The following is a 24,519-nucleotide window of genomic DNA, read 5'->3' as shown; positions in this document are numbered from 1 at the left end:
AAGTATTCCTAGGTGGCCTAGTGTGGGGAGGAGGAAGTCACATGGTCCATCTGATACCCCGTGCTTTGTGGTTATCTTTCAAGGTCATGGGGAGTGGTGGGAGGGGGAGGCTGCACAGGACTAGACTTGGGTGAAGCTGAGTAGATTGGGGCTCTACCTCTGCTGATGACTTGGAGGGGGGGGGGGTTCCTGCTTCCTAGTTCTCCATTCCTCACCCTTCCCCCTTGCTAATGCGTTTGCCCTAGGGAATAGATGCCCCCCCGCCCCCCCCCCCCCCACCTAGTCTGTCCAAGGGTAAATGGTGCTGGAGAAGGGCTGGCTAGTATCCATATGACCACACGGAATTTTAGCAAAACTTGTTCCAATTTGCAGATCTGTCTTGTCCTGTGAACTCGGCAAGTTAGCTCTCCATCCTTCAGAGAGCTTCATCTAGCAGTGAACATGGGGAGACAGTCACAGTGTGCTCAGGATTCAACTGCATTCCAGGCACCTGGGTCATCTGCTTCCAGTTGTCCCATGTGCATTGCCCTCCCTGCTCCAGGGCCTTGGTACCAGCTAATCTTTCACCCTAGTATGTGATGCTTGTAGGGTTTTTTGGGGCAGGGCTTTTCTTTTTGTCATTCTGAACTCAGATACCATTTGTGAAGAGGGGCCTTCTCTGTCCATCCAACATAATTCACTCTCCACCCAACCCAGCTTCTCATTTCCCCAACTTAGCACTGAGACATTGTCATCACTTACTGCCCACTTTCATGTCTGTCTCCCCAATGAGAATGGGAGCTCTGAGGAAAGGGGCCATATCTGTATGTCCATTGCTGTGTGTCTGCACCTAGACTCAGTGTCACACATACCAGGCCCTGGGAACACTTGCTGAGAACATGAAAGGCCTGATGTAGGAGAGGATACTGGGGCTCTGGAGGAGGAGGCAAGGAGTGATCAGGATAAAGACCTTAGTAATGCCAGCTGCTACTGCTTGGGTATTTGTTCCTATGAGGTGCCCAGTAGTTACGGTGTGGAATTGTGTTCAAGCTTCACAGCAGAACTAGGTGGGCATGGCTCCTTTTTACAGGGGGATTCACTGAGTCTGAAAGATGCACGAGCCCCTCAGCCAGTGAGATAGAACTGGGCTTTGACCCTGGATTGAGTAATGGCTCCTGCTTCCATGTCCCACAGCTGGAGAGATCTGGCCAGATTCTAACCTGCTTGCAGTCTAATTCCAATCACTCAACCCCACATTAGCCCAGTGAGGTGGGGACCACTATAATTCTATGGGACCAGACTCAGAAGACCACTCTGGACAATCAGGTCTACTGCCTCCTGCCACGGCTGATTAGGGCACCACAGTGCCCCCACCTGGTGGAAATGGGCAGTGAACGGAGCCAGGCCTGGGTGGCAGAGGCCAAATCACACAAAGGGGACCTAAACCAAGCTCCTTCTTCCTTCCTGGCACAGGGTGGGATGGGGATATGGGGAGAGGTCCACACTCAGGTGGATGCTGGGATTCAGATAGCCATGCAAGAGCAGAGGCAAGCAAGGCAGGTGTGGAGTGGGGCTAGAGGTTGGTCCACCACTGTGAACACCTCTAGTGGCCCATCACTGCCCTGTGTGGAGCTGTCCTGCCACCTGGAGGCCACTTGGGGGCGGGGAGTGCCGTTAGTCTCCATATAGTGTCTGAAGTCTCAGAGGTGATGCACATATTGGGTTGCACCCAGATGTGGGTGCAAGTGTGGAGATGGGATGAATCTTTAACTGATCACCTATTATGTGCCTGACACTGTTACAAACATATATCTCTCAGGTAAATAAGTTACTGTCCCATGGTAGGAGTAACAAAATTAGGCCTCATAGAGGTGAAAGGACTAGCCTAATGCCATCCAGTAGAACGATGCTGGAACCCGGTCCACATGGCAACCCAGGTCTCCTGGCCATGGAGGAAGGAGCAATAATGGGCAAGTCTCTATAGGGGAGGAGGCATAGCCATCATGGGATTCTCAGTCACCCTGACCCCAGTTCCTCATTCTCCTCCCTCCAGACTTTAGCTGTCATCTCCTTCAGGACAAATTAGCTGTCATCTCTTTCTTCTCCTGTCTTGCATCCTCATATCTAGGGCAAATGCCTGATACACAGGAGGTGTCTAATAAAAGCTCAAAGGAAGTGGTTCAGTGCTTAGCATCAGAGGTATTGGGACCTGCAGACCTGCCACAAGTCCCAGTTCTGCCATTCCCCTAACTGGGTGACCTGGGGCTGGTTACTTAACTCTTCTGAGCTGTGGCAGGATGGGAATGACAAGAGTAGTGGGCACACAAAGGTTGGGGTGAAAGTTAAATGGGGTAATCAAGGCCACCACATGGCAAATAGCATGTGGTCAGTGACTTAGCTACTAAGCAGAGGTGGTGGTGGTCAAGCTCATGTAGGAGAGCTGGGACATGAGCCTTCATGCCCTGACTTCAGAGTCTGATTCTTTTCATTATGCCACAGTGCCTCAGGTTCAGCGTGGGCTGAAGTGTAGGGGAAAGTGCTAAAAGTGGAGTACTAGAGCTGGATAGAAAAGCAAGAAGCATTCCAGATGAGAGGGACCACTGGAACAAAGAGTTGTGGATGCCCAGAGCAAGTTGGGAACACAGTGAGGTGGTGGGCTGCACATGGTAGGATCTCCTCCAGTTCCCCTCCTCCACATCCTTTCTGGCTACTTCCACTCCCTCTGCAGTCCATTGCCACTTCCTACCCACTCTGCTTGGCCTGGCATTCCCCATCGCTGTCTGTAGAGACTCTTCACCTTTCCAGGCCTATCCCAAAGACCTCCACCTCCAATTCAGTCCTGCACATAGCTTACTGCCAGCTCACCTCCTTGTTCCCAGTGTGACATGAATGTGTGCAATCAACATTAACACTACAACAAACTAATGTCCAGTGTTTCATCTGTGGCCCTTTCAGGCCACCCAGGAAGAGCAATGTGTTTGTGCATACAAAGCGTACCTGCTTAGACAGGGCAGCAATTATGATTATTATTTAGTGCCAGTACTAGGGCTTGAACTCAGGGCCTGGGCACTGTCCCTTAGCTTTTTTTTTGCTCAAGGCTAGCTCTCTACCACTTAAATCATTGCTCTACTTCTGGCTTTTTGAGTAGTGAACTGGAAATAAGATTCTCAGGACTGGGGCTGGGAAGGTGGCTCAGTGGCAGAGCGCTTGCCTTGCATGCATGAGGCCCTGGGTTCGATTCCTCAGCACCACATAAGCAAAAAGAAAAAAAGCCGGAAGTGGCGCTGTGGCTCAAGTGGTAGAGCGCTAGCCTTGAGCTGAAGAGCTGAGGGACAGTGCCCAGGCCCAGAGTTCAGGCCCCATGACCAGACCCAAAAAAAAAACAAGATTCTCAGGACTTTCCTGTCTGGGCTGACTCGGAACTATGATCCTGAGTAGCTCAGGTTACAGGTGTGAGCCATCAGCACCGAGCCAAAACAGTGCTTACTCTTTCCTTATCCAGGTCATTCAATTCACCCACTCCTGGTGGAATCAAAGGTTACACTTCACATAGGAAAGGAAAGGAAATAGAAAGCATGTGTTTAGCCACATTCTAGGACAGGAGTTTCATACTGCAGCCACCAAATCACATTATCAGTTGATCATTTGCACTCACAGCACTGCTAGCTTTCTGGGGAAATTTAAGGCACCCATCTCAGTGAGAATTAGGAGAGACATACGGAAGAGTGGGATGATTTAGTCACCCCCTTAGCCCTCACTCTGCTGGGATTCCTGACAGTGGGAATAGTCACTCCTCTTTTGCCTTATTTGTAGCTCAAGAGCTTGCATTGACCTTGCCCTGGACATTACCCTGTTTGTTGTGGAGTACAAGCCACTACACAATTAGCAGCTTATGACAATATGTCCTTCAAAGTTGTAGGGTTTGACCCAATGTTGACTGGGCAATTCTTGAACTGACCTTGTCTACATTCATTGGACTTTGGGGGTTAAGGGGACTTCTGGGATCTGTCCACATGCTTCATGTTGGCTTTGTTAGGCCCCTTGGTCTCAGCCACTGCCTAAGTTCTACACCCCTAACATGCTCTTTTTCTCTTTTAATTTTGGTGGTACTAGGGCTTTAACTCAAGGCCTAGCTCTTGCCTAGACAGGTGTTCTACCACATCAGTCATACTCTCAGCCCTTTTTGCTTTGTGTTTTTCAGATAGGGTCTCAAGTTTTTTTCTCAGGCCAGCGTTAGGCTGTGCTCTTCTTTGCCACCTAGCTGGGACTGCAGGCACATGAAGATTTGCACCACCATGCCTGGCTCCCTGTCTTTGTCCTCCAGAGCCTGACAGACACTCCCATCACCAAGGCACCAGAAAGACATCTTTGAAACACAATACAATGCTTTTTCTCTGCAGGCTTGGGAGGCAGGTTTTCTGCCATGGAAACAAGCTGCATGATTTTCCATGGAATGATGGGATCCCAGGGAAGCAGAAGACAAACAGCACAACCAAGACTACCACCCTTTATTGGCTATCAGCATAGTTGAACATTTGGCAAATGCGAATCCATAAATAGCTAGAAAGAAAAGTTGTGGGGTACAACAATGGGGACAGCCTTCTAAGGTGAGCCTTCATCTCTGTAATAGAAGCACAAACCAAAGGTGGCATTTCTTTCACCTGTAATGAATGCCATGATGCGGTGATCCAGAACGGTGCTCTGCTGTGCGTGGAAGAGGAGGGCGTTGCCATGGCGACAGATAGCAGATTCATTGTTTCATTAACTGGAAGAGTAAACAGATCTTAGTGATGGATTGGAAGGGGAGGGTGGGATATTGGTGCTGGGAAGAACTAGGTCAGCCATGATGTGTGTTCCCATCCCTTTTTTCTAATTGATCTGTACATTCTGCAAGAAAGACTCTGAAAGTGTCCCGTCCTAGCCTCCTATCCACACATCCCTACGAAGCATCACAGGTGTCCAGGCATGGCAGGGCTCCAGGTATGTTGGATGGAGATCTTTGTGGGAGGGAATAAAGGAATAAGATCGCAGCCTGGCCTTCAGATGGCTCCAGCCCTCACCACCACACACTTTAGGTAGAGGATGCTCCATGCTTCCCGATCCTAAGGCTTCTTTCTCACACTTGCATCCAGAATGCTTCCTTTCCTCGTCCCTACAGGCAGGTGCACAAGGAGTGGAGTGGAAGTCCAGGCCCATGGAGACCAAGGGACCTGCGGGGCAGGGACAAACTGGGGACCTGAGTATGTGCATATGTGCAGATGGCTACTGGCCCTACTGCTGCCCATTGAGGCGATTCCTGGATGATAACCACTGGAGAGTAGTGGACAGGATGTCCCAGCAACTTGGAGATGAGATTTGTCCCCTCTGATTTGCTGGTCACTAACCCTATCTCAGCAATCAGTCTTGGCTGATTGGATTTTCCCCTGGACCAGAAGTGAGCTTCTGCTTCCATCCTCCAACATCCTTCCATCCTCTGTGCATGCCTGGGGCTGGGGCGGGGGGCAAGCCTGCAGGCCAATCAGGTTCCTTCTCTTGCTGCAGGGAGGGCCCACAGGCCCTGTGCAGGACCAGGGACAGTGGGTTCTGCAGAGAGGCCAGGAAATGGCCACAGCAGAAAGGAAGAAGACACTAGGAACCCATTTCCTGCCTTTACTTGCCTCAGCTCAGAATGAGAGGCTCTGAGCCCTGGTCTCCTTCCAAAGGCCTTCCTTCTTTGCTTTAAAAGGGATGCTACACCCAGGCACTGGCCTGGAATTCTAGCTATTCAGGAAGTTAAGATGTGAGGACTGAGGTTTGAAGCCAGCCCACAGAGGAAGGTCAGTGAGACTCTTATCACCCATTAACTACCCAAAAGGCAGAAATAGAGTTGTGATTCAAGGGGTAGAGTGCTAGCCTTGAGCAAAACTGCTCAAGGCAGCATCCAGACCCTTGTTCAAACCTCAGTTCCAGAACCAAAAAACAAAAGGAGACTATCATATGGCCTTGAGGCCCATTCTGTTTCTGACAGCTCAGGCTTGAGCTTCAGGCCTGCTGACAGAGGTCCAGGCTTTCTCCCCCTGGCTGGCTGTGTGTTGTGCCAACATCATGTGCATGTGGTCAGCTCAGGGTTGACTGCTCCGTCCCCCCTATCCAGGCCTGATACAACCAATCACCTCCGATTAGTCCCAGAGAACTGCCCACTTCTTGGTTATGTTCTCATGCAAGCCAGATGCTTTTCATCTGTGGATTTTCAGAAGAGGGCTTGACTCTGGCCCTCTAGCTACCCATTGTCCATTTCTACTGCTGGTCTGGGCTGTCCAGCACCATGTCAGGCCACTGTCATTTTCTCTAGGAAGCTTTCCTGGCTGCCACCACAGGTGTATGTTCTCTACTGCCCTCTTGAAGCCAAGCTTTCACTTGTTCTAGAGTTTCTGCCCACTTGCATTTTAAGACTGGGATTCTTTGCTTCAGTAGCCTGAGTCCTGGTGTAAGAGTAGGTGCTAAGACAAAGAGATTGCATGTATACATGAATAGGGGACTGTTCTTTTTTTTTTACTGGTCATGGGGCCTGCACTCTGGGCCTGAGTGCTGTCCCTCAACTCTTCAGCTCAAGGCTAGTGCTCTACCACTTGAGCCACAGCGCCACTCCCGGCCTTTTCTGCTTATGTGGTGCTGAGGAATCGAATTCAGGGCCTCATGCACGCAAGGCAAGCACTCTACCACTGAGCCACCCTCCCAGCCCTAGGGGACTGTTCTTAATTTTAATCTTATTTTTAAAATCTTAATTCAGGTCAGGTGCTGGTGGCTCATGCCTATAATCCTAGCTGCTCAGGAGGCTGAGATCTGAGGATCATGGTTTGAAACCAGCCTGGGCAGCAAAGTCTGTGAGACTCTTGTCTTCATTTAATCACCTAAAAACCAGAAGTGAAGGTGTGGCTCAAAGTGGTAGAACACTAGCTTTGGGCAAACAGAGCTCAGGGACAATGTCCAGGCCCTGAGTTCAAGATCCAAAACCCACCCTCCCCCCCCAAAAAAAGCTCATTTGACTGAGTATAGGGATGCACACCTAATCAATCCTGTCTCTCAGGAGGCTGAAGCAGGAAGACCATAAGTTCTAAGCCAGCCTGGGCTACCTATCAGGACAGGACCCTGACTCCAACAAGACAAAACAAAATTCCCCCACAGCTCAAGGCATTCTTCAGAATTCCCATGCGAGCTGTCATGGACACTGAATGAGAGAACAACACACTTTAGGTTTGTCTTGAGAGTTAAAATCAGGAAGGTTGAGTCCTGGATGTGCTTTAAGACTGGCCCTGTGGCACACATCTGTCACTCACAATTCCTGAGGGCTGACTGGGCCCCTGCTTCTCTCATTCACAGCTTCAACTCTGACTCACCCAGTGCTCAGGCTGCAGGAGTTTGGTGCCTGGCCCAGGCTCTGCCTTTGCTTCCTCTGCCTCCTTTTGCAGAGGCCTCCTCCTTGTCCTCCCACCATCCCCTGCCTGCTTCCTTCTCATTTAGACCAATCACAGGAACAGGCATCTCTTAAGACTCTGCTGGCCCCTGGCTGGGGACCACAGAGCTGCGCTCTCTGGAGAAGGTGTGTTTTTGCCCACACATGTGTGTCCCTCTCCCACAGAGCCAGACAGAGACACCGTTAAGCTGAGGGACCACTTTTATTAGACGCCAGCACAACGATACAGCACGGCTTTGGCTTCATGCAGATTAAATATTTGTGACTCTGTTCCCCACCCCCATGGGAGGGAGCAGTTCACGGGCAGCTCCTTCGGTGGCATGTCAAGTGTGTGTGTGTGGGGACATCAGGGAGACCCCTCAATATATTCCGCACGGGGGACAGTGGGGATCATGACTGGGGGTGGAGGTGAGACAGTGGGCAGTTGAGGGGCCCTGGGACCTTGAGTCTTCAGAGGGTCAGGGACCACAGGACCTTGGTCCTTTGCTGGTGCTGATACCAGAGGATCTGGGTCCTTCAGAGGCACTGGGATGATAGGAACTTGGGTCTTCATAGGCTCAGAGATTAGAGGAGCTTGATTCTTTGGAGATTCTAGGACCATGGGACCTTGATCCTTAACTAGCGTTGGGACAATGGGGTCTTGGATCTTCACAGACTCAGAGACCACAGGACCTTGATTCTTTAGCACAGAATCATATCCCTTCAGGTCCTCAGGGGCCACTACATCTTGATTCTTGATTGGCTCTGGGACTATAAAGTCTTGAGTCTTCATAGGTTCAGAGACCACAGGACCTTGATTCTTTGTAGGTGCCATGACCAGGATGCTCTGATCCTCCAGATGCTCTGGGCCTGCAGGACCTTGATCCTTACCAGGTGCTGGGACCAGAGGACCTTGATTCTTCCCAGGCTCAGGAGCCACAGGACCTTGATCTTTCAGAGGTGCTGGTACCACGGAACCTGGATCCGTAATTCTTGCTGGAATCATAGGACTTTGAATCTTTAGAGGCTCTAGGACTAAAGGACCTTGGTCCTTGGCTGGTGCTGAAGTGGCAGAACCTTCATTCTTTAAAGGCTTAAGGACCATGTGATCTTGCTCTTTAACTGGCACTGGGGCCATGGGACCTAGATCCTTCAGGCACCCTGGGACTACAGCACCTTGATCCTTTGGAGACCCAGGGGCCACAGGACCCTGATTCTCTGGCGGCCCAGAGATCACAGCACCTCGATCCTTTGGAGGTCCCAGGACCATGGGGCCTTGATCCTTCAGAGGTTCTTGGACCACAGGACTTTGACCTTTCAGAAGCCCTGGGACCACAGGACCTTGATCCTTGTCTGGCTCTGGGACTACAGGACCTTGATTCTTACGTGAATCACTGGCAGGTGGGACAGGGCTCCTGCAAAGGAGAGAGAGGTGGTCACAGTGAGGGCAGAGTTCTGGCTAGGGATAGGGTAGAACACAGATTCCTGAAGAGCCCTGGGCCTGGCTAGCCTGGGCAAGGCGTCTCTGCTGGAGAGCCAGGAAGAAATCTGGTTTCTGTGTGAGCACAGAACAGGGGCAGGGGATTTAGGGAGGCTCAACTCAGCTATTCAATGTGTTTGCCAATTGATTATAACCTGCAAGTGGCACTTAGGTGACATAGCACTTCCTCTAGACTCAAAGTCACCCAGGGAGCATGGCACCAAAGCCCATTCAGCCCACATTCCATCCAGGCCTGGACTTCTTCCTTGAAGATGGCACCCATCTTGGAGTCCCATCTTAACTATCCATTTGGACCACGCTACTGGCCAGACTACTCAATCCTTGTTTTCAGGGCCTTCTAAGCTTCTTTTCTCTCCTGGTCCCCATCCTTAAGGTGGGGTAGAAAGACAGGGCGGTAGAAATGGCATTGCCCCTCCCCTTCAAGGGCAAAAGTATTTTATCATTAATATTGTTTAGAACAGTTAACACAAAATAATAAAGAACAGATTACAGCCAAGCAGCAGTGGCTCATCTTTGTAATCCTACTTACTCAGGAGGCTGAGGTCTGAGGATCATGGTTTGAAGCCAGCCTGGGCAGAAAAGTCTATGAGATTCTTAATTCCAATTAACTAGCAAAACGCCAGAGGCAGAAGTGTGGTTCAAGTGGTAGAGTGCCAGTCTTGAGAAAAAAACAATTCTAATGGACAGTATCTAGACCCTGGGTTCATGCCCCAGGATGGGTACAAAAACATAAGAAAAGATCACTTTTGATATTTTGTCTTTCAATTCTCTCTAGACACTGTATCCCTTATTGCCTATACCACCCCACTACCCCCCTTGGATAGGTAACTGACTGGAACATCCTGTCAGGTGTCCAGGCCCTGGTCCCTACCTCCATCCCCATTTCTGCTTCTTCTGTTTCTCCTCAGACCCTCCCCTTCACTTGGTCCAAGGCTTCTGGGCTTACTTACTACAGTCAGGAGCCCAGGCCTCTTACCAGAATCCTCCAGGTCTGCTTTGCTACAGCCACCACCACCAACCACTGGGACACCCAAGAGCAGAGAATTTGTGCAAACACTGTCCAAAGGCAAACACTGCCACACTCAGACTGGGCCAGTGTGGCGTCCTGTGGTCTAGCATGCACAGTCCTTCCTCCCAGGCCAGGCTGAGGGTCACACTGGAGAGTGGGCAGTGCTCAGCCCATATCACAAGCTCTTGTGCACCTAGGCACATTCTGAATTCGAAGTCAGTTCTCTGCATAGCTCAATTCAGCAACTCTGTGAAATGCATAGGAAGGATTGTATTACCCCTGATTGGTAGATGAAGTGAGGCCCAATGATAGGGCTGGGAAGGGACTAGAGTCTGGATCTTTCTGGTCTTCTAGAGTGCCTGACCCCCAGCCGGTACTCAGTATAAGATCACAAAGCCTGCGCTTTGGTTCTACTCTCTGATACCCAAGTCAGTAAGGTTGGAACTACGTTAGCCTTTTAACAGTCCCTTTCAGGCTTTGCATTTTAGCTGCTGCTTCTTTTTCTTTCTTTTTTTTAAATTAAAATTTTTATTTTTAGTGAACATACTATACAGAGGGGTTACAATTACATGGGCAAGATAATGAGTACATTTCTTATCAAGCATTGCAGCCTCCATGCATTTGTTTCTAACTCATATACAAATACACAATTTTTTTTTGGGGTCCGGTCATGGGGCGTGAACTCTGGGCGTGGGCGCTGTCCCTCAGCTCTTCAGCTCAAGGCTAGCGCTCTACCACTTGAACCAGAGCTCCACTTCCGGCTTTTTTCTTTTTGCTTATGTAGTGCTGAGGAATCGAACTCAGGGACTCATGCATGCAAGGCAAGCGCTCTACCACTGAGCCACCTTCCCAGCTCTAACTCATTTATAAGATTATTTCTTTGTTGGTTTGTATGTCCCTCCCCCACAGTATAACCCCCGCTTTCACTATATTTGATGTCGGTATAATTTGTGGAGGAGACGGGGAAAAACAAGTCGTTTAAGGATACAGGTGGACCCACTGCAACTATGAGAAGTACAAGTTGTCATGTTGAAAACGATCTTTACAACTTTGGGGCGGGGGGGGGGGGGAGGGAAGGGGGGGACTAGGTTGGGGGGCGGGGGGAGGCTGGGAAGGGAGGAGGCTGCTTCTTTTTCTTTTTGGCAGTGCTGGGAATGGAACCTAGGACCTTAAGACATGCCTAGGTATTCTACCACTGAGCTATACCCTCAGCCCTTTCCTGCTTCCCAAAGCTGTTCCACTGAGAATTCTACTTGTGAATGCTTTCTAAACTCATGGTGGTATAATTTCTCTGGAACCCAAGCTTGTTATCTACTCATCGGATATAATGATAGTTACTTAGAAATTTATAATGATTATAGCCTGGTACAGCAGCTCATGCCTGCAATCCTAGTTACCAGGGAGGTGGATACTGGGAAGATCATGGTCTAAGGCCACCCAGGGCAAAAATGCTGTTTAACAAGACTCCATCTCAACCAACAAGCTGAGTATGATGGTATAGTACAGGTCCAGATGAGCTTGGGCAAAAATATGAAGCCTTATCTAAAAATATAACTAAGGCAAAAGAAGGGCTGGAGTGTGTGGTTCAAGTGGCAGAGCACCTGCCTTGCAAGCATGAAGCCCTGAGTTGAAATTCCTATACTGTAAAAAAGAAATGTATGGTTATAGGACTAGAGGGGAGGTACATAGGACACATGCCATGGTAGGATTAAGTGGTATGATTGTTTTTCTATTTACTTAGAAGTAAAATTACACATACTCAGATTTTTAGTGTCTTTTTTTTTTGGTGCTAGTCCTATGGCCTAAACTCAGGGTCTGGGTGCTATCCTTGAACTTTATTTTGCTTAAGGTTAGTACTCTACCGCTTGAACCATAGGTCCACTTCCAGTTTTTTCTTTTGGTGGTTATTTGGAGATAAGAGTCTCACGGACTTTCCTACCTAGGCTGGCAGGTAGGATCAGTTTGAAAACTGTGATCTTCAGACCTCAGCCTCCTGAGTAGCTAGGATTCCAGGCGTGAGCCACCAGCACCTGGCCTCTACTCGGATTACTTTTAGTCTGCTCTAGAATCCTGATGTAGAAGCCTTTAGTTGTGTTTTGTGTCAGCAGAGTACACAGTGGCACAAGGACCTATCTGTCCTGTGTGGTCACTGTCACTGCGTAGGGCAGCGTTGAAAAGAACAGAGTGGTCCCAGGCTGAGCATGATGATGAGCACACCTATCTAGACAGAACCAGTTGTCAAAAATAGGCTCTGAGGGTTTGAAAGAGAGCAGAGCAAGGTTCTGAGGCAGATGCAGGATCTAACACTTCCAGTTATTGGTGGGTGGTCAGAGGAAAAGTGAAAACCAAGTTCAGAATTGAATCAAGAAGGAAATTAATTTGATGTGTCATCTCAGGCACTGAAGCCACGTGGGCAGGGCCACCTGATAGGTCTATAAGGCTCAGAAGAACCAAAAGGTGACCAGAATACCCTGATTTCAGGGGCTTAGGCTGCAGAATCCACTTCATCAGCGGAACACTGGCACCCCCTGCTGGCAGGGAGATCATAAACAAGGCCTGCCCCGCAGTGTGGGGCCAAGCAACTATTTCCTGGGATGTTCAGGCCTTGGCTTCCAGATCATATCCCAAATTTCTGTTTATTGAACACTCTCAGCCAATTGTGAGTTAATTCCAAACTTTCATGGATAAATAACCTGGTATTTCTTTGGTTAGTAAACTTTTTTTTTTTCCTGAATGAAGTGTGTAATCATGAGATAGTTTAGAATTAAGATGAGTTACCTCAAACCCAAAGTATTCCTTCTTTTATATTAACTTTAGGGAAAAAAAAATCTGTGTAGCCTTAGTTAAAACATGTGTAATATTTAACATAGTTTGGCATATTAGACTATCATACTGATAATAAGCTTGTGGCTCTAATATATAATATGTTACAGAAATAATTTAGATTTTTAATGTATTTTTTATAACAAAGTTTTAAAATATAATCAAGACATCAAAAAATATTTAAAACCTGTGGTTTGAGGGTAGCCTAGGCAAAAAGTGAGATTCCATCTCAACAAATAAGCAAGGCATGATTTCATGCATCTGTGCCTAGCTACCCTAGAGACATGGGTAAAAGAACTGTGATTTGAGGCCAGCACCGGACACAATGGAAAAACCTTACCTGAAAAATAACTAAAGCAAAGCAAAGCAAAGCAAAGAAAAGGCTGAGTGTGATTCAAGTGGTATAACAAACATGAGGCTCTGAGTTCAAATCTCAGTGTAGCCAAAAACATTAATCTTAGCATTTCTTCATGAGTAATGCTAGACATTCCACCTAGGCTGAACTTAGAAGGATTAATTGTATTTGTCCCTGGATCATGGATGACTTTGAACGGGTCTGCTCATTACCTAGGAAATTTAGGCTTAGTCCTAGGTAACACTGCAGAACTTGGTCAACTACTTATTAACTAGTAGGAATTTGATTGTTTTTATGTTCATAAACAATATGTGCCTAAATAAGTAAAATAGGCAACACTGAAAACTGTCAAGAATTTTTTTTTTGTGGTACTAAGGTTTGGACTCAGGTCCTTGTGCTTGCTAGTCTGGTGTTCTACCACTTGAGTCAGACTTCCATCTTGGCTTTTTGCTGGTTAATTGGAGATAAAAGTCTTGAGGATTTGTCTGCCTGGGCTGTCTTTGAATCTCAACCCTCACATCTCAGCCTTCTGAGTAGCTAAGATTATATGTGAGCCACAGCACTGGCACATAGCTTTCTATAACCATTTTTGCTGGTTAATTGAAGATAGAGTCTCTGGTGGACTTTTCTGCCCGGCTGGCTTTGAACCATAATCATTTTGAGCTCAGATTTCTTTTTTTCCTTCTTCCTTTCCTTCCTCCTTTCTTTCTTTCCTTCTTTTCCTTCCTTCCTTCCTTCTTCTTTTTCGTTGTAGTGCTTGAACTCAGGGACTGGGCACTGTCCCTAAACCTCTTTGTGCTCAAGGCTAGTGCTCTACCACTTGTACCACAGTGCCACTTCCAGTTTTGAGTGGTTAATTGGAGGTAAGAGTCTCATGGGGATTTTTCTGTCTGGGCTAACTTCGAACTATGATCCTCAGATTTCAGGCTCCTGGGTGTGAGCCATGGGCATCCGGCTCTGATCCCAGATTTCTGAGTAGCTAGGATTGCAGGCATGAACCACCAGTGCCTGGCTTAATAACTTGCTAAAATCTTTAAGAACAGCATATGTCATGCCAAATGTGTGTCTAATATGTTTCTTTATTATAAACCACATTTATTTTGCTAGAAAAAAATAAAATCCTTCTAGGATGTATCATTTATGATTCAAACTATACCTTTGCCTCTTATAAATAAAATCTGGAGATAAAAGCATTTTCCATGCAACAAGTCACCTTGTTGGACAAATTAAAGGTAAATAATGCTGGGGCCTTTCAGATAAACAGCCCAAATGGCAAAAATCAAATTTTTATTCATGTTGGGAAAAGCAAAATTAAAATGTTGCTTCATTATACCATCAAAATTCTGGTGAGTGACAACATTTACAAATAACTGGCACTCCTGCAGAACTTTACCCCATCCTGTCTGTCGGGCTCACTTAGGAAGAAGAGAGTGGGCTTCACCCTAGCTAACTAGAGGCGGCTTGCCCAAGACTCTTTCATAGGCAGTTCTAGATAAGCCATCAATCTGTTAAATTAGACTTATCATTTGAAGACAGAAAATTATATAAACAATAGTGAGACTCTTATGACAACTCATGAGCCATTGTATTTTTATGCTTAATTTAAGCATATTTAATTTAGAGGAGTCAAACGATTAAAAAAAAGTCTTTCTTCAAAGAGACAGATTTTACTGGTGCTTTGTTTTTGTGCATTTGATAAATTAGGTTCCTTTCTGACATCAAAGCAACCTTGACAGGTTTTTCTCTGCACGAAACAGCCCTCCAGGGGCACTGTGAATCTCGCATCCCACTGGGCAGCCACGAGCCCAGCCGGCTCCAGTCTCTATGAGTCTCAAATGGCTGCCATCTCCAGGGTTCTGGGAATTGTGCTCATGGTGTTGTGGGAGTGAAACTAAGCCCCTCTGGTGGAAGCTGAGCTCATGGCTTGGCTGTGGGAAGTGGGAAGTGGGTTGGTCCACCCTCTCTGCCCTTAGCTACAGATCAGCTCTCCTTGGGCATGCACAACCTGTACAACAAAATGTGGGGCCTGGGCCAGCTGTGGATCTCAAGACAGCCTTCTCCCTCCAGCCCAGGGAGCCGACAGTGCCAACCTTTCAGAATCAGAAAAGAACAGCTGGGCTTCTCCTGGCTTCTGTACTGCTTATTCTTGGGCAATTATTCAACCACACAGACCTCAGTTTCCTCATCTGTAAAATGGGGATAATCAGATAAGCAACAGGGACTGCTGTGACAAAGGACTGGAGTGGTACTTCTTGGTAAAGCACATGGATGGGCGTATGCCATAAATACATCCATCCGTGTAATAATAAATAACAATGGTTTACCTCCTCCTGAGGAAGATGGGCCTCCTGTCAACCTTTCTTCCTTACCCGGCACCCGCATGCTGCTGCTTATAGCCTTGAATGCTTCTCTGTGTCTGCCTATCATGCTTCTTGAGTCACCCTCCCCCATCCACTCTTCCCTTCCCAGCCCTGCCTGACCTTGAAGACTGGGCTGGACCCCAACATTTCCCTTCCCATCTGTCTCCAAATTACAGCCACTCTCCACATTCACAAGCCTGTGACTCAACTGTCCATCCATCTCCTGTTCCACCACGAGCTCAGTGAGGGCAGAGACCGTGTAGATCTAACACCCTAGCACAGTGTCTGGAACAAAGAACACCACAATCTAGAACAGAGAGGGCCAAGCAGAAAGATTTATGATTACTGTTGCCCAAACCTGGCTCAACCTTTTCCTCATATCCCCAGACAGAAACCTAGAGTCTTCCTGTACTTCTTCCTCTCCCCATGAAACATCACCCCGACCACCAGTTCCCATCAATAGTAGCTCCTAATGTTTCTCTCTGAAGATTCCTGCTTCTTTCCCTCCCTCCTACCCCCTGCCGCCTGCTGTGCTATTCTCTCTGCAGACCACAGTCGCAGCTTCCTGACTGATGTCCCCAGTCCATCTATCATCATTCTCCTCCAATGCATATTTCCACACAGATCAGAATCTTTAAGAAAAGAAACCAGAAGCTGGCTCATGCCTGTAATCCTAGCTACTCAGGAGGCTGATATCTGAGGAAGGATTAAGGTTTGAAGCAAGCCAAGGCAGGAAAGTCTATGAGAGTCTTATCTCTCATTAACCACCAAAATGCCAGGAGTGAAGCTGTGCCACAAGTGGAAGAGCCCCAGCCTTGAGCAAAATAGCTAAGTGAGAGTGTAAGGCTCTGAGCCAAGCCCAAGTATGAACATAAAAATAAATAAATAAAGCTACCTGATCTGGACACAAATAAAAGATGCTAGCCCATACTAAGAAGCCCAAGGAATAAACACAAGCCTTTTCTGTGCAAAGTTGCATCATATTTACATGAGCCAGGTACTGATGGCTCAGGCTGAGATCTAAGGATGGCACTTAGAAGCCAGCAGGAAGCCAGGCGCCGGTGGCTCACGCCTGTAATCATAGCTACTCAGGAGGCTGAGATCTGAGGATCACAGTTTAAAGCCAGCCCTGGCAGGAAAGTCCTTGAGACTCTTACCTCTAATAAACCACTCAGAAAACCAGGAGTGGCACTGTGGATCAAGTGGTAGAGCACTTGCCTTGAGCTGAAGAGCTCAGGAACAGTGCCCAGGCCTAGAGTTCAAGCCCCACGACCAACAACAACAACAAAAAAGAAGCCAGCAGGGACAGGAGAGCCTCCAAGACACTTATCTCCAATTAACTACTAAAAAAAAGCCAGAAGTTAAAAAAGCAGAAATAGAGCTGTGGCTCAAGTGGTAGAGCATTAGACTTGAGCAAAAAAGGTCAGAGATATAGCACCCAGGCCTGGAATTCAAGCCCCTGGTCCAGCACACAAAGCAACCAACAGCCGTCCCCCACATCTCCCCCCCCGCCCAAACTTTCAAAGATCACATAAAACTTATCCTAAGTTCAAGACATCTTAAGTCTTAGACACTTCATTTTCTGCCACTTCTCCAGTTTCCATGGAGATGTCTGTGCCTCCCAAGTTCACATAACAGCACTGGATCTGTTCTTCACAGAGTCTGGAAGCAGAATTATGGAGCCCTGCCTGGCCTAGAGGAGAAAGGGCTTCATCTCATGGACTTGCACCAGTTTCTGCCCTTGCATACCACCCTGCTCCTATGTCTTCCTAGATTGTCCCCCACTGTACCATGGGAGCAGCCCAAAGGTGGGGCAATGTTCTCCCTGCTTCTTAGGGTTCTGTCCTTGAATTTCCTGCCTTTTGCAGGATTGAAAAGCCCAGAGAAAGAAAGATACCCTTACTAATTCATCAATAATGACGTGCCAGGCTCAGTACAAGATGCTTTGAGTACATACTGTCTCACAGAATATGAAGAGCAGCCTCCTGGAGGCTATAATGCCTAACTTGAGGCTAGAAGAGCTGAGTTCAAATACTAACTCCTTCCCAAACATGAGATGATGTCAAGGTATGCCAGTCTATAAAAGGCAGATTCACTGATGAGAAAGAGCACAGAGTGACTCCTGGGATAAATGTAGTGACAGGGTCAGGCTTAGTAAACAGTAGCCTCAGAGAAGGGCTTACTGATTGGATCAGAGTAGCTGAATGGCTCTCCCACAGCCACACAGCTAGTGAGAGCCAGACTAGGACCCATAACACCCTGGTCTACTAACACCCCTGTGGGTGAAGAAAAGAGGTGCTTCACTCACTTGGAGCAAAAATGGCCAAGATTAGCACAGTGGGACCCAGGGCCAAGGTACCACTAGGTCCTCAGCAGGAGGTGAGTAGCAGACAGGATATCACAGCTTTGTTCTGTCTGTCTGCCTCAGTGGGCCAATATTTCTCAGACACAAAGAAAGTCCTCACCCAAAGGTGGGAAATATGCTACCTGAAGGAGATTGCCAGGGAAACCATCTCTGGAAGGCTAATTATTCTCAAGAAAGACCTATGGCGCCTCTGTTTCAGTAATTACCATGTTGTTTGGTAATTATCTGTCTCTCCCGCTAGACTATGGGGCTGTGCTCTGTTCATCTTCACGTCACAGAATCTAGCCTGGTATTGGCTGCTATGATTACCTGGAAGGCCTTGTGGGTACAGAAAATGGCTGCTGTGTAGCTTGCTTGCTATCTTTCTTCTCTCGTTTCTTCTCTGTTAAGCCCTGTGCTGTGGGCACAGAAGTGACTAAGATCTGGGTCCTGACAGACTGGTGAACACACCTGGAATATGATGCCAACACCTAGGGAAAGGTATCACCATACTGGCCCTTACTCTTACTCATCAGCCTATGTCTCTTCGGTCTCAAGGGTATCTTTGAGAGCAAAGATGCCACACTTTTCTGGGGAAGTTATTCCTTGTCTGTCTCATGAAAACACAGCTCCACAGAGCCAGGCCACAGGTGTCTGGGGCTAGGAGGTCAGACCTGGGTTACAGGACCTTGATGGGGGTCTACCTGGCCCTGGAGGCCTGGGGCAGCCTATTTCTTGCTGTCCCAATGGTTAGATCCAAACAGAAACCTGTATTTCTGCCCGCTCTGCTCCCCCATCCCTGCATGACCTGGGTCTCACCACTCTGGAACCCTCTCAGGAAATGTCATCCTGCCTCCCCTGGGAGAAGAGACAGCAGTGCTGTCCTCAGTCCCCATGGTGCTGGGAAACATGCCACACACAGGACAGCTCAGTCACTTGGGTTCATCCTGACTACCGTCCTCCTATCTCATTTGGCGCCCATCTCTTGTGTGAGCCCAGAACTAACGGCTGAGTCAGTTCTTTCTTGGGCCACTTCCTTTGTGAAACTACCATGACCCCCTCCTTTGTAGTTGCCCCCTTCAATCAGCTATAAGCTTTCCAGATGCTTCTAGACTGGGCTCTTTGAGGCAGGGTCTATATCGCTTCTCTCCTTCTTTCCCTGCATGCCCTTCCCCTCCCTCCATTTGTTTCTTCTTTCTTTTCTTCCACAAAACACACCATAAATCCCTATTGTGGGCCAGGCCATTGAATACAGTAGAGAACCAGAGAGGTGTAGCACAGGCTTAGGCTAGCACACAATGGGAGGCGAAACATTCTAAATGAAGCATTTTACAAAGAAGTCACACAGGATGGAAAGCTAACCACCTCACTCACAGGACATACTTGACCTATTCTTAACTGCCTTAGCCCTACATACAATATGGTTCTCATGATGGATCAGCCCTGCAGAAGTAGAAACTAGGATCAGAAAGGGTGTGTAAGTTATTCAAGGTCCTTTGGATAGTACATGGCCATGTAAGGACCCTCCCAGAGGAACTCATTCTCTACAAACACAGAGCTTCAGAAAGTTTCTGAAGCAGGTTCAGCTTGAGTTGTCCCTCATGAGTCCTGGCTGGAGTCAATGAGTTCTGCAGGGCTCAGCTCAGAGCTCCCAAGAGGTACAGAACTTCCAGCTCAGACCCTGCCCCACCCCCCCAAGACTGTGTGGCCATTCCTTCACCTCAGCTCAACCCAAACCTACCACACAAGGCCTCAGATTTACCTCTGCCATTCAACAGATCCTGACAGAGAAGACAGTCCCAGAAAACAGCTACTTCCTGGCCCAAGTGCAACACACCCCATCAGCACTGGCTAGCCCTACCTGTGAGGCTGCAGTCGGTCTTCCAGCCCAAGATCAGAGTCACCGCTGTGACTCATCACTGCAGAACAGCAGCTGGGACCACAGCTAGGGAGATGCTGCCGCCACAAGGCTTGTTTCTGGGTGGAGGCGGGGTGATGAACTGTACCTCAACATCATGTCTTACATGATGTGACTTTTTGTTTTTCGGACAAGGTACCTCTATGTTGCCTAGCCTAACCTCAAACTTACTTTGTAGCCCCTGAACTTTCTGAGGTGCTGAGATTACAGGCATGCACCAACATACCCAGTAACTCATACTCCATAGTAGGAGATGGTTGTTTCTGGAGGAGCAGGGAGGAATCCTAGCCATGGCTCAAGACAGGACAAAGAAAGGGTTTTAGAGTCATCCAAATCCTGTCTCATCACTTACAAGTTGTGTGACTTAATTACTTCATCGATTTCTTTTTCTGCAAAGGGGTCATGCCTACAGATCCTATCCTTACTATGAGGATGAGGTGAGACCAGATCTATAAAGGCCAAATAAATGTTTTTAAGGGAATGAACAAACTGAGTCAACTTGAATTTGTCCTTCTGAAGTTCAAGGCAAATTGTGCTAGATGACTAGGGGTGAGGGGCTCTGTTTTCTGTCCTTTCATTTATTATTATATACCCATATATAATAATATGAATTATAAATTTATAATCTCTTGCTGATTCATCTTGAGAACTGAAGGCTATGTTTCATGTAGAGCTAAATTTGGTAAATACCTTTTCTAGAAGGACCAAATAAATTTCCAGTTGCATAAGAAATATTGTAAAAAACCTCTTGTCTCTGTTAATACCAGGAAGGCAAAGTCAAGGGCAAGGCTAAGTATCTCCAGGGGCTGCCCAGAATCTGATAATCCTGCTAACGACTTTTTGTTTTTTTAATGTGAAGCACTGGACTGAGGCTGCAGACAGAAATGGCTCAGTTCTGGTCTAACTCTGGGCTCCTGGGAACATGCAAATACATTTTTGCTCTCTTCCCAGCCCATCCCCCCCACATTTAAAGCAAAGGATGGGATCTCAAGCAATAAATCAAAATTGGTTTCCTGTGTCCAGAGGGGATCTGTTCAAATGAATGGGTAATTGCAAAACTGGAATCTGTACTCCATGATTTATAGGGTGTACTCTGAGAGGAAGGGCCCAGAGAGAAGGGCAGATGTAGGGCTGGAAGAGGAAGAGCCAATGAAAGCCAACTCTAGGTGACCTGACTCTTAAGCTATGTGTGGCAGAGGGGGAGTAGCTCCAACCTGCATGGCTTGGGATGCAGGGAGGTAAGAGAATGGGAATTTGTCAGCAAAGCTCCTCAGAAGCTGTGCTATTGATATGGTATTCCTCTTTCCAGTTCACAAAGGATTTTCATGGGCTCTTCCATCAGCCCCTCACAAGTCATGGAAACAGAAACAGAAACTCCTTGATATCCACATTCTTGGCCCCTTTACTCCAAACTACAGAAATAAACAGATCATGACAACATGCCAGCCTTGCTGGTCCAACTCTTACTTCCTGAACTTGGAAGTCAATAGATTTGGAGAATGATGGATCCTAGTATTATTAATTCTTTGAGGCTTAAAGAAATTCAGAGACTCAACCAAGATCACACAGCTGGCCGGCAGCACAGCCTGGATTTGGAAACAGGCTCCACCTCTGAGCTCGGTGTCCTAAGCCATGAAACCTGGGATGGGTGTGGTGGCTTGCTCTCACCCTGGAGATAACATCCCTGCACTGAGTGGCGGATGGGATGGAACAAGGCTACTTCCTAAAATCACCCTGTAACCAACAGCTCATGATTTTCTGGAATCAAGACTGTTTAGAGAAAGAGACACCCTAAAAGGCGGAGATATGTTGGCCTAAATGGAGGCTGGCCATTATAAAATCAGCTGCTGACTGGTCCCTGCCAGTGCCACAACCATCCTGTTCCTATGAAGGGCAGGGCAGTTATTACTCAGAATAAAACCTTGTAGAGACACCATGGTGAATGCATGGACACACGATGAATATGGTCATTCATTCATTGACTCACTCATTCATTTCATATTCAATTGACCCTTCAGAACACATTCTCTGTGGTAGACATTGAGCCAGGACTTAGAGCTACAAAACTAGACAGAGGAGCTGGTCCTTGCCCTGGGCAAGCACAATACCATGAGAGACAACAGGACATATGGAAATCCCACGATGAAGACACGCACAGGAGGAGACATCTTACCCAGCCTGGGAGGTGCGGGAAAGGCTTCGAGGAGCAGTCCCCTGAGCGGAGTCTTGAAGGATGAGTTAGCCGGGTGAGAGGCAGGAGAAGGGCATTCTGGGCAGGCAGGAGAGCGTGGGGAAGGCATGAAGGTGAGAAGCAGCATGGCAGACTGAGAACAAGCTTCTGCAGGCTGGGAGGAGCACGATGGTTTGAAGCAGGAGTGATATGGTCAGATTTGCACGTGTATAGATTCCCTCCAACAGCTTAAGCCCGTAGCAGTAGCAGGAATTGATTTCTCTCTGTATCTGAAATTCCCTGGCCTCTGGTAAAATGTCTGAGGCCAATCTGTTGAGATCATTATGTACAATGCCAGTGGAAAAGTTATTGTAGGCCACTTATGTGAGGACAGGAACAAATTTAAGCTCAATTGTACTGTTCAAAATCAAAAGCACTAAATGGATGGTGATCCTATTCCAGGTATTGGGAATAAAATTTTATCTTGTTCCTGAGCTTTTGTGCTCCAGGCTGGTATTCTACCACTTTGCCACAGTTTTACTTTTGGCTTTTTGGTGATTAATGGGAGATAAGAATCCCATAGACTTTTCTGTCAGGGATAGCTTCAACGGTGATCATCATATCTCAGCCTCCTGAGTAGCTAGAATTACAGGTGTAAGCCACTAACTGACAAGTATGTTTCTTAAGCAGAAACATTTCTGAGTGGAAATGTTACAATAAAATCCCTCCTTGCTCAGCTAATTTAAAAAAAAATCATGCATTCCAGCTATCCAGCTAGTTAATTTTGGGGTGAGATGATTGGTCAGCTGAGTCAAAATGTTTGAGCTAATGGTTTGCAAGGACCTGATCCAATTTTTATTTTTCCTCCATTTGTACATGGATTTCAAGATTTGTAGAATCTATTGCAAAGAAGCCTGTTGCAGGGCATGGCATGGTCCAACAAGAGTGGAGGAGCCTTGTGGGTTTGTGGTGGGGAGGGTGAGGGAGGGGGTTGTTTTTATTTAATATTTCACTTGTTGAAACCACTCATCTCAGGCTCCTCCTTCAGGGGAGGGGTAAAGTAGCCCAGGTAGTGGAGTGGGGCCTGGGTTTCCATCCTTCCTCCATCTTCCAAGATCCCCTCCTGTCAAGCTTCCTTTCCATTTGTTACATGGGTAAAGCCCCTGTGCCACAGCTTTCATAGAAAGAAAAGCTTCACAAGCGAGCAATAAGTAGAAATTATCAGAACGTTATTCAGCCTGTGGACTCAAGGTAATTCACTAGCTGGAATTCTTTAGAAAGTATATTTTTTAGAGCATTTGCCTCAATCAACCCTTATGTGTAACAAGCTTGTTGTTAACTGCATATCTATAAGCAAGAAAGTGAACACACAGCTTTCAGGCACTAGAAAGGGCAGGGCTTAAAGCAACATTTCTGGTGTCTGCCATAGGGTCCCTTGCACTGCCATGCCAGGTCATCCACTCTGCTTCTCTGAGTTACTATCCCCATCTCCAGAGGAAACTAAGGCTGAGAGAGGTAGGACTCTGCACTGCCTAGATCTATGAGAAGCAGTGCTTAAGTCCTATCTCACAGACCTACCTTCCTTTCTTCCTTCCTTTCCTTCTTTCTTCCTTTTTTTTGTTTTTTGTTTTTGGTCGGTTGTGGGTCTTGAACTCTGGGCTTGGGTGCTGTCCCTGAGGTCTTTAGTTCATGGCAAGTGCTCTAGCACTTAAGCCACAGGGCCACTTCTGGTTTTCTGGTGGTTCATCGGAGATAAACGTTTCACAGACTTTCCTGCCGGGGCTGGCAGAGATCCTCAGATCTCAGCCTCCTGAGTAGCTAGAGTTACAGACATGAGCCACTGGCACCCAGCTTCCTTCCTCTTTCTTTTCTCGCTCTCATCCCCATCCTCAGGGCTTCATACTTGCTTATTTAGTGGGTGCTCTACCACTTGAGCCATGCCTCCAGTCAAGCCTTTTGCTTGTTATTTTGGGGATGGAATCTCAAGTACTTTGCTGCTTCACAGCTGGGTTTGAACTATGATTCTCTAGATCTCAGCTTCCAGAGTGGTATAAGCCACCTGTTCCCAGCTCTGTTGCCTATTTTTCACCCCTATCCTTTTGAGTTATCTTATTTTTTCTCATTTTCTTAGATTATTCTCAGTGTCTTCATATACTTTTCTCCTTCCTGCCTGCTTTTCTACCTGTCTGTTTTTCTCCTGTCTTTTTCACCATCTCTCAATCCCTGCTTTGTATCTCCCTTAACTGGTCAAAAGTGAGAGAACAGAGTTTAATACATTTGCTTTACTTATTGAACAGTTTTAGATTTCTGCCTCATATAAAAATAGACAGGTGGATGGAACATTTCCTATTCATCTGGAAAACAAATATATAGTTAAAAAATATTACTCTTTGTTGAGTCTTGCCTCCCCCTCCACAGGCCCTCCCCCAACTCAGAGCCAGGGCTAGCCACAGAATAAAAGTCTCGCCCTAGGGCTCTGAGCCTAGAACAGGAGCAGACCTGAGGCATGGCATGGTAAGGTGAGAAGCATGGAGGGCATGCAGGGCATGTTGCAATGGGAGCGATGGAATGGAAACCCCAGTCAGCAGCCACCCAACTGCCTGACACCAGGCCTTTCTACCATCGAGT

General features: G+C 47.4%; 1 protein-coding gene across 2 annotated transcripts in view; it reads right to left on the bottom strand.

The window, feature by feature from the left end:
• Positions 1–7,631: 7,631 nt before the first annotated feature.
• Positions 7,632–24,519, bottom strand: part of Map6 (microtubule associated protein 6) — a 64,025-nt gene continuing 47,137 nt past the window's right edge. The window contains exon 4 of one of the 2 annotated variants that reach the window (XM_042690543.1): positions 7,632–8,826. In XM_042690543.1, the coding sequence (XP_042546477.1) occupies positions 7,779–8,826 (1,048 nt within the window). In that variant the 3' untranslated portion in view covers positions 7,632–7,778. The remainder of the gene's footprint in view (positions 8,827–24,519) is intronic. The other variant, XM_042690554.1, reaches the window with a different exon arrangement.

This window comes from Dipodomys spectabilis, unplaced genomic scaffold (genome assembly GCF_019054845.1).
Source record: "Dipodomys spectabilis isolate Male_0828 unplaced genomic scaffold, ASM1905484v1 ptg000003l, whole genome shotgun sequence".
Classification (NCBI taxonomy): Eukaryota; Metazoa; Chordata; class Mammalia; order Rodentia; family Heteromyidae; genus Dipodomys; species Dipodomys spectabilis.
This window is presented reverse-complemented; position numbering and strand designations above follow the sequence as displayed.